We start from the raw sequence: 11,288 nt of genomic DNA, 5'->3' as shown, positions 1-11,288 counted from the left end.
ATGCTTTCGCCCGTTTTTGAAAAAAAAATTTATTCAAGATGCTATGTAACCTCAAATATAGCAAAAAACGGTGTTTTTTGCACTTTTAGGTTACAATATCTCAAAACTGAGGGTGATGGAATTTTTCTGAGGTCGGATTCGGATTCAGCGCAGCAAAAACCTTCGGGTATACTAGGTCTGGTCTCTGGTCGACTTTTTTTTCTTGCATAAACTTTTTGTTAATTTTTGGAAAATGGTCTAATTTTTAAAAATTTTCGCTTTTTTCGACAATAACATTTAGTACAATTTTACTATTTTCAATTTTCAAAGTAAATTTTTCTATGGCTGAAATAGGGAAAACCGTTATTTTTAATAAAAAAATATTTCAAACAAATAATTATACTTATAAATTATTTAATTTTTTCTTTGAATTAGAAACATTAGTCATAGGAAATGTTTTCCCCGAAAAAAAGCGATTAAATAATATATATAAATAATATAAATAAATTTATGTCCGTATTTTCGCGGAAAATCTCTTTATTTTTTATGTTTTGTTGATTTTTTCCTGTAAAGTTTACATTTAATCATGAATTTATTATAAATATTGTAGGTTGCATATTCGTTTGTATTTTTTTTTTAGCTGAAAGAATGATTCAAGTTGGAATCCTTTTTCTGACCTACACTGGAGCTTTGGCTCAAGTTATTGATATTGGACATTGTCCAAAAGTGACCGTGGTGGATGATTTTGATGTGACAAAGGTGATTGTGAATCAGAATTTTAAATTTATAAAATTTAATTTAAGAAAAAATTACAATTTTCCTTCTTTGTGAACATCAAATATTCATATTTAATCAGAAACTTCTGGAGAATTAAAAAAATCGAATTTGAACAATATTTTCTTAAATGTCTTCATTTGAGTAAAAATTCAAATATCAATAAAAAGAAAAGAAAAATATAGCGGACTTGAAATTCCTTTCTATCGATTTTCTCTCGTCTCCTATATATATTTTTTCAAATTCAAACAAGCATTCACAAAAATTTACCAACGCTTCAGTATTCATTTAATAAATTTGTTCTTCCTTCATATGAAAGCTATTTATCATTTAGTATTTACTATATGCTATTTACTATTTGCTATTTATCATTTAATATCTACTATTTACTATTTGCTATTTAATATGTACAATTTATTATTGACTATTTGCTCTTTGCTATTTGCTTTTTGCTATTTTCAATTCGCTATTTACTATTTATTATTCGCTATTAACTATTTACTATTTATTATTTACTAATACATTGTTTAGTATTTGCTGTTTACTATTTGCTATTCACTACATACTATTTATTACTCACTATTTACTATTTACTCTTAACTATTTGCTGTTTACTATTCACTATTTATTATTTACTGTTTACTATTTACTACATATTATTTACTATTAAATATTAACGATTCACCATTTGCTATTTGCTTCTTGCATTTTACTTTTTGCTATTTACTATTCACTATTTACAATTTATAATTTACAATTTATAATTTACAATTTAATTTTTACAATTTACTATTCACTATTCACTATTTAATATCTACTATTTACTATTTTCTATTTTCTATTTTCTATTTACAATATGCCTTTTGCTATATGATATTTGCTATTTACTATTTACTATTCACTACTCACTATTCAGTATTTACTATTTACTATTCACTATGAACTATGTACTATTTACTATCCACTATTTATTGCTCACTATTTAATATTTACTATTTACAATTCACCATTTACTATTTACTATTTATTACGTAATATTTAATATTTACTATTTACTATCTACTATTTACTATTTAATATCTACTGTCTCCTATTTTCTATTTTTTATTTGCAATTTACCATTTGCTTTTAATTATTAATCATCCACTATTTATTTATCACTGTTTATTATTTACTATTTGCTATTTACTCCTTACTATTTAACAAATAAAATTTACTATTCACTATTTCCTCTTTGCTATTAACTATTTACTATTATTGTTTATAGTAAAAAGTGATTGGAAATACAATCGTGGTTGACTTCGTAAACAATTTACGCTTATATTTCAAAAAATGCCCAAACTTTTACTTTACTCATCAAAGTACCCCTTTCGTTGAAAAATAGCAAACTTCTGAATTTTTTATGAAACTTCTTTAAATAATTAATAATTCTTGTAAATTAAAAAAAAAGTAGGAAAGACTCATCCTAAAAATAATCTTAATCAACTTCGTAAACAAATTGTATTTATTAATTAAAAAATACCCTTATTCTCAATATGTTCATGAATATTGTTCGAATGATTAATAATTATTATAAATTTATAAATTATGGTGGGAAATGATCATCGAAAGACGTTCTTGGTTCACTCCGTAAACAAATTATGCCTCTTACTTAAAAAATAGCCAAACTATCAATATGTTGATAAACATTTTTTTAATAATTAATAATTGTAAATTTTCAAAGTTTCAAAAAAATAAATAATCGAAAAGATATTTTTAGTTAATTATGTTAAAAAATGTAGCCTACTCGTAGAAAGAAAATCAAATTCTTAATTTTTGATTGAAATTGTATCAATAATTATTGTAAATTTAGAAAGCAACATAGAAAAGAGTAATCCGATAGAAATTTTTAGTTGATTTCGTAAACAAACTCACTTGTAGAAAAAACGTTAAACTCTTAATTTTGCAGTTAAAACTCTTCAAATAATTAATAGTTCTTGTAAATTTGCAAAGTAATACAAAAAAGGGTGATCCCATAGACATTCTTACTTGACTTCGTAAAAAAATTAACTCGTAGAAAAAAGGTTAGACTATTATTTTCTAATTGTAATTATTGAAATAAATAATAGTACTTGTAAATTTACACAGCAACATAGAAAAGAGTCATCGAATGGACATTCTAAGTTGATTTCGAAAACAAATGGACTCGTAGAACAAAGACCAAACTTTTAATTTTTTAATTAAAATTGTTTAAATAATTAATAGTTCATGTAAATTTAAAAAGCAGCAGAAAAAAGAGTCATTGTATAGAAACTCTTACTTGACTTCGTAAAAAAATTAACTTGTAGAGAAAAGGTCACACTCTTATTTTTAAATTAAAATTCTCTAAATAATTAATAAATTATCTAAATTTGCATAGCAAAATAGAAAAAAGTCATCGGATAGACATTCTTAGTTGACTTCAAAAACAAATTGAATCATAGGATAAAGGCCAAACTTTTAATTTTTTAATTAAAATTGTTTAAATACCTTATAGTTCTTGTAAATTTAAAAAGCAACAGAAAAAAAATCATTCTATAGATATTCTTGATTAACTTCGTAGAAAAATTAACTTGTAGAAAAAAAGTTAAAATCTCATTTTTAAATTTAAATTCTTTAAATAAATAATAGTTCTTGTAAATTTATAAAGCAAAATAGAGAAGAGTCATTTGATAGACATTCCTAATTAACTCCGTCAAAAAATTGACTCGTATCAAAACGTTGAAACTCTTAGTTTTTAAATTGAAATTCTTGAAATAATTAATAGTTCTTGTAAATTGGCAAAGCAACCTACAAAAGAGTCATCGTATTGACATTTTTAGTTGACTTCAAAACCAAATTGATTCGTAGGATAAAGGCCAAACTCTTAATCTTTAATTGAAATTGTTTAAATAATTAAAAGTTCTTGTAAATTTGAAAAGCAGCATAAAAAATAGTCATATAGAAACTCTTACTTGACTTCGTAAAAAAATTAACTCGTAGGAAAAAGGTCAAACTCTTATTTTTAAATTGAAATTCTTTAAATAAATAATAGTATCTGTGTTTAATTTTTGAATTTTTCATGAAATTAGTTCAAAAGATTATTTATAATTTAAATTTGCAGAAAAAATAAAAGGTAAAACTCATTTGAATATTTTAATGAAAATAATATTTTATTGCTCTTTATGCTGTAAGAAGCAGAAGTAACTATTGACTACATCTTTTCTGATGACAAAAAATTAAATAATAGTTTAAATTGTACATACTCTAATATTATTTTTTTGCAGTATGAAGGTCTTTGGTACGAAATAAAGAAATATTATGCAATTTTTGAAAAGGACGGGCAATGTATAACTGCAAACTACACACTAAATGCAGATGGTACACTAAAGGTTGTCAACTCGCAAATTAGCAGCCAGTAAGTATAATTAAATTTTATAAAGTAAATAAAATAAATCACAAGCAAAGTTTTTTCTGAGTATCAAAACCGTTTAAAATCATTCTTCTTTCATGACTTCCATTCCTTACAACCTTTACGCCAACATGTTTTTATAAAACCTATCCTTACTATTTACAAATATTTACAACTAATCACATAAAACCTTATATCTAGATCCTTATTTCTAGTTCCTGTGTGTGTGTGTGTGTGTGTGAGATAGAGAGAGCACACACACGCATCTGAGTCTACTTGTGTTATTACATAACCATTAATTACAATCTTTACGCTTCTAATCTAAGCGACTTCCATTTTCTTTTTCTTTCACCTTTCTTGTACCTCCATTTTGCCATGTTTTTCATATGTATTCTTTCATTCTTTCTCATTCACTTCTCTAGCACCCCTCAACTCCTTTATCCATTTTTCCCCTCATGCATCCTCCTCTAGAATCTTTATCACATTCTCTTGACAGCTTCCTCTAGCTTCTATTCGTCTCCTAAATCCTTCCCATACACACTCCCATGTTTCCTCCTCTCATTCACATATCCTGCGCTTTCTGATCTTTACATTTTCACAATACATCTCCTCCCTTACCTCGTTTGCCAATCTAAATCCTACTATTCTGGTCCACCTTCTCTCTCCTTATCCTTTTTTCAAATACTTCAGTACTTCTTACTCTTTTATCATCTTATACCATTCATTTATTGTATTTTGATTCCTCAATCATCTTTCATCTCTATATTAATTGTCTTTCCCTCTCCTTTTGTCCAATTCTTTATAGTTTAATCCATTCCAGTCTTCTATGTCTGGCATTAAGGAACTCCCTCCATTATTCTTCCTCCTTGTTAATTTTATCGCCCTGCCTGTCCCCCCTTCTACCTAAATCAACCACATTCTTGCTAGCTCCCCTCTTTTTCCCTCCGCCAGCTTCGTCTGAAATTTCCATCCCTTCTTTCCCGCTCTGGTACTTAATTTATCCCTTTGCGCTTCTTTAACAATATATCCTGACGTCCTTCAAACTACCCCTAGTGTCCACCTAATATACCTCTTTTGTGAACTCTTAATATCTTGCTTTCTTTCCAATCCAATATCTCTGCTCCATAACCTGATATCGGCTATATCATCGTATCAAATAACGACATTCTCCTTCTCCAATTTTTTAAACCTTCTTTTCCTGTTTCCCATATCTGTTTCGTCAGCCCTGCTGCTTTTTTTATCCTCTCTCTTATATAAACTCTTTTACTTCTTCTTACTGTATTCCCTTCCATCTCCCCATCCATTCTTTCTTTCCAATTCTTTTCGATACCTTATTATCTTTGCCTTTTTGCATTTAAATTTAACTTTTTTTATCTAAATATCACTCTAATCCTGTTAGTAAGCACACCATCCCTTCTTCATCCTTTGCCATCAACTCATTTCTTCTTCAAAGTTTGATATTAATATATTAAATAAAAGTGGGCTCAGAGGACATCCTTGCGTCACTCCTCTCGCCAACCAAAAACTATCTCTTACTTGCTCTTCTACCTTATTTCTGATTTTTATCTCTCTAAAAATTTCCGATGCTTTCTTCTTTAATCCCTCTTTTATCCTCCTTTTAACCATAACTTTTTCTATTTCACCTTGGTCTAATGCGACAAAGGCTGCCTTTAAGTCCACGAACATTGCTATCATTGCTTCTTTTCCCCTTTTAATCCTCTTATTTACTAGATAGTCCAGAAAACATATATTGTCAATCAATCCCATATTTTTTCTAAACCCAGTCTGATTTGGGGGTTCATTTTTCCATCAACTTCTTTGTTTACTCTCTCCGATAAAACAATCACATATGATATATATAATGTCGGTATAGTGTTATTTCTCTATTATTCTTAACTTCGTCTTCTTTCTCTTTCTTTAGCATGGGCACAACTACTCCTTCACTTCATAAATCTGTCCCGCCCTCTTCTCTCCATACTCTATTTCACACTATCTATATGACTCCTTTAATCTTGCCCCACTCCCACCCATATTTCCAGACTTTATTTGGAATCTCATCAAGAACAGGTGTCTTTCTATCTTTTATCATATCTGATACCTTGAGTAGTTTCTTCCTTGTAATTCTGTCCTCTTCATATATTTTCCTACCATTTTTTCCTCCCTTCCTACTTTTTCTCTATACTCCTTCTAGCAAATACAAAAGATATTTTTTCCATTATAAAATTTCAATATCTTGGTTTACTCTTTTTCCTCTGTATCTCTCTATTTAATACCTTCCAAACCTCTTCTTCCATTCTAGCCTTCTCCGCCTTTTGTTCAAACTTTTTATTCTCTTCCTCTTTCTTTAGATCACACAACTTAGTATACTCCTTATTTTGTATCCTGTATTATTTTCCATTACTTTCTTCTTTTCTCTATTTTCTCAATTCCTTCCGGATCTCCTTCTTTTTCTCTTCACAATCCTCATCCTACCCGCTTCTTATCCCCCCCTTTAATAACTTTATTTTTGTTCGTGCACTCTAATCCTCTTTTTATTTCATCTATAACTTTTTTCATCTCCTCGTGCACATTTTCCGCTCCGCCATTACTTTTTTCTCCCTCTAATGTTACTATTTAGGAAAAGGGATTCAAATCAATATTTTCTCTTACTTCCAGTTTCTTGACCTTCTCTCTTACCCCATTATCCATTATCCACTATCACATAATCAATAATTGTTCATTCTTTTTCTCCTGAGCGTGTATATTTTACTTCCCGGTCTCCCTTTATATTTATGTTTAAGATAAATCATTTCAACTCCTCCAAACTCTTCGGCAAGTTTTCTTCCTCCCAATTCAGTACCTTATTTTTGGATTTTCTTTTTCTCTCTTCTCCCCATTCCCTTCGTCTTCTATCGCCTGTTTACGCATTAAAATAACCACCTATCATAAGCCTAATCTCTTCTTCATTTTCTTCAAACTTTTGTTTCATATCCTCTGCTTTCTCCTGCAGATCACCGTTTACATACACCCCCACTGACTTTCATCTCTCTCCTTCTATATTAATCTCTTCTACTCTTACTCCTTTTCGCCCTTCATTTCTTTTTTATTCTTCTCTGTTATACATTTGCTCCTTACTCCCATCACTATTCCCCCACTGGTCTGTCTTTTTTATTCTTTCTCTTTGCATTTTGAACCTGCTATTGCTAACCTATTGGTAATCTTTCCCTTACTCTTTCCCATCCCTCTTCCTCTACCCACGTCTTCATCGTTATTACTATATTCCACTGTGTCAAATTTCATATAAATTCCGTATCCTTTCTATCCAATCCTGCTATATTCCAGTAACATATCCTCCATTCTTCCTGACACTAGTTCTCGTCTCTTTTTGCTTCTTATCATTCTTTCCCCTCTTCGCTCTTCCCTTCCCACACTTCGCACTTCCTCTATCTCCGCCCATGCATCAATCCTTTTTAGTACGCCTTCCACTTCTTCTTTCATCTCTTTTCTCTTTAATCTTATACCCTTTATCACGATGTTCCTTTTTCTTTCTCCCCTCGTTTTCTTTTCTATTGTTTGTCCTCTTTTTTAAGCCTTTCCTTCTCCGCATTCCCACTTTCTCCCCCTCCAAACTCCTCGTTAGAGCTTTCTATTTTCTTTATCTTGCCTTGTATCTCCTAAAATTTTTTATTATTTTCTTCCTGCTTCTCTAGTTGTTATTACTTGCAAAAATCATTTATTATTATTTGAAATCTATCACTTCCTTCCTACAAGAGTCACCAAAATATTTCCTTGTTACTTATTATTATTTGGTTGAATCTTGGAATAATGTATTCAAAACAGAGTTTTTTTGGCTGAAAATTAATTAAATTGACTGAAAATTTAACAATTTAGTGGAAGATTCGCTTCATTTGTTCGAACTCAAATGTCCTTTGATTTAAAATTAAAACCTTTTTTTATTCAAAAAGTAACTATTACAATGGCCCTTAAGAATTATTTTTTTAATTAAAAATTTGATTACTTAGTTGAAAATTGAACTGATTTGTTGAAAACTCACTCACTTAGTTTTATAATTTTAGTTGCAAACTCATCTCTTTCGTTAAAAATCTAACTATTTTGTAGAAAGATCATTTTTTTTAAAGATTGATCTTTTTCTAAGGAAAATTTAATAATTTGGTTAAAAATTAACTTTTCTTTTTTCAAAATTACACAGTTTTACTGGAAATTTTAGAAAATTAGAGAAAATTAAAATTTTTTAATTTAATTAAAAATATGAACATTCAAATTCTGTTACAGAAAATAACTTTGGACATACATTTTCTATTTTACTGATTACAATGCTAAGATTTGTTTAAATTAATTTGTCTTTGCCTATTATGTTTAAAACGTAATAGAAATTTTCTAAATAAAAAAAGATTGCTTGAAATAAAGAAATGTTTACAAATAAATCAAACAACATTTAGCTGTAACACTGAATGCTTTTCCAATATTAACTTTAAAAATTGACAACAAAAAAGTATTATTAATTTATTCAAAAATTTGTATAAATATATATAATTTTTATAAGATTTTTTTGAAAATTAAAAAAAATTTAGGTATGTTGGTTTCGCCAAACAAGAATCCAGAAAATTCTAAATATTCACAAGTTTTTCAATATTTTAAATATTATTATTTTTGAAAATCAAAAATCATTTAAAATTTCCTTCGATTCTTAACAAAATTATTTTTTCTATTTTATCAGATTTTCTTAGCCTAAAAATATTTTAGGTTCTTACTTGAAAATTTTTCAAATATTTTAAAATCTTTTACAATTAATTTTTGTACATAAAAAATTATTTTAACTGTTCTTAGGAATCTAAATGTTTTTTTTTCATATTTGTGAAGCTTCAAAATTTATAACACTTTTTAAAACACTTGAGGAAATAAATAAACAAATGTTTGTAATTTTTTCAATTTTCTCTTAGAATTCATTAAAAAACAATCATTTCAAAATTTCTCATGAATGTTAAGAAAATTCTTAAAAAAGCTCTTTCAAAGTTTTCCATGTTTTTCCATTATTTTGAAACCTTTGAAACTTAAAATTATTTCCTTAAAATCTCCTTTAATCTTTTATAATTATTCGAAAGCTGCTAATTTTTTCCAATTCCTCAAAATACATTTTTTCTCATAATTTCATTTTTCATATTTCCTTGAAAATGTAAGGAACTTCACAAATTATAATGTGTTAGCGAAATGTTAGGAATATAATTTTTTTACATTATTAAACAATCATTTCCAATGTAAATTTCTGATTCTACCAGTAATTGTTAGAAATATTTATAAATAAATTTTCTAATGAAGTAAAGTGATTTATATAGAAACTTTGATATAAAAAGTTGTTAAGGAAGGAAGTCATGTGATCGCTCCCTTGGTTGATGTATTTTTTTCTTCTTTTTGACATCACACCAGATGCGCTTTTTAGTAAGCTCCGGTATAGTAATTCCTAGAACTGCTGGCCCACGCCGATTTTTAGGGTGCAGGGCAAGAGACCGTTCCGACTGTTGCCTCGGAAGGGTCGCAGTGCGCGAGTACTCACATGTGGACATTGCGCAATATTATGTATTGCAATTAGAAACGTTGGTGTGGCCTTAAGTGGTTATTTTTCGATTCCCTCGAATTAAGTAACAAGGCTATTTACAGAAAACCTCGACAATAGGCCGGAAGTTCGGTGTCTTTTCGTAGAAATTCGTCTTCTTTGGTTGAATTCAGACGGTGTTTTTTTAGTTTTAATTAAAATCTTTTTTGTTAAAATAGCAACTATTTTCAACTAATTTTATTATATTAAGCAACTATTATTGGATATTTTTATTATATTTAGAAACGGACAATCATCATCAGCGCAAGGCACTGCAAAATTTGTTGGTAGTAAGACTGAAGGAAAACTGTCTGTCGTTTTTCAATCCACTATCATTCAAATTCCTGGCCCATATTGGATTTTGTATACCGATTATGATACCTTAGCTGTCGTTTACTCCTGCGTTGATGCATTCTTTTCCCAGTGAGATATGAACTATTTATTAATCTAGGAGGGGTGGGGGGATTCTATAGACGGGACACAAATTTTTGTAGAAGAAAAATTAATTTTTAATCTAACCTATTCATTATATTTGGAATTAACTTCTTATTTAACAACAAATTGTCATATTTTTTAACATTCAAATTATAATAATATAGTAATATAAGATTAAAAATAAAAAATAAATTCAGAGAATACCATACATTTTTCACGGAATAAAGTAATTATCTTTTTCTAATTAGTTTTTCTGCACTAATTTTTGCAAATTTAGAATAATCATTCATTTTTTTAAACAAGTTTCAGAAACATACATAAAGTTTCAGTATTTTGAAAAGAATAAGATTAATTTGTTTTTGAAAATTAATTTATAATGACTTTTGGAACTTCTTGCTATGATATTTTACAAATTTACGCAAAATAATAATTGTTTAAACAATTCCTTTAAAAATGCATAATTTGGCTATTTAAAAATATATATTTTCAATTTTTTTAAGAAATCAACTGAGAATGTCTTTCTGATGACTTTTTGAGACGACAGTACGCAAATTCACAATAATTACTAATTATTTAATAAATTTTTAAAAGCAACAATAGTATTGTAGCAACAATTTACTGAAAATACATTTTTAGTTAATTCCGTGCAAAAAAATAAGCGCATTTCTTTAAAATAATTGGCTAACTCTTACTTTTCTATAAAAAATATTTAAAACATGATAATTGATGAAATAATTAATAATAATTATTAAAAATTGGCAAATTATGGTACCATTTTAAGTTTCTTTAAGTTGCATTTTGTGCCAAAACATTGAATCTGAATTACCCTTAAACTAGAATTTACTTTTACAAGGAACCCTTACAAGGTGTCCGCCTTCAATTTTCTTGAAATTTCAATATGTTGTAGGGTACGAAGAAGTAAGAAATAAGCAATTTTTTTTATCGGCGGAAAAACGATTCTAAGGGGTGAAATCGACCCTCGAAGTTCACCCTCAAAATTCGAATTTTTTTCATATCTCAACAAAAAATTTGAATATTGATATCATTTCAACGGCAAAATATTCGGCATGAAATGCCCATTCTTTGACAATCATTTTTAAG

At 28.2% G+C, this 11,288-nt stretch overlaps 1 protein-coding gene across 1 annotated transcript in view; it reads left to right on the top strand.

Annotated features, from left to right (window-relative positions):
- LOC117178756 (apolipoprotein D-like) overlaps positions 1–11,288 on the top strand; it is a 23,744-nt gene that overhangs the window by 7,965 nt on the left and 4,491 nt on the right. The window contains exons 2-4 of the mRNA XM_033370198.1: positions 620–738; positions 4,038–4,168; positions 9,996–10,175. Of these exons, the coding sequence (XP_033226089.1) occupies positions 628–738; positions 4,038–4,168; positions 9,996–10,175 (422 nt within the window). The 5' untranslated portion in view covers positions 620–627. The remainder of the gene's footprint in view (positions 1–619; positions 739–4,037; positions 4,169–9,995; positions 10,176–11,288) is intronic.

Source organism: Belonocnema kinseyi, chromosome 8 (assembly GCF_010883055.1).
Source record: "Belonocnema kinseyi isolate 2016_QV_RU_SX_M_011 chromosome 8, B_treatae_v1, whole genome shotgun sequence".
Taxonomy (NCBI): Eukaryota; Metazoa; Arthropoda; class Insecta; order Hymenoptera; family Cynipidae; genus Belonocnema; species Belonocnema kinseyi.
Note: the sequence above shows the minus strand (reverse complement) of the source record. Positions and strands in the feature narration are given on the sequence as shown.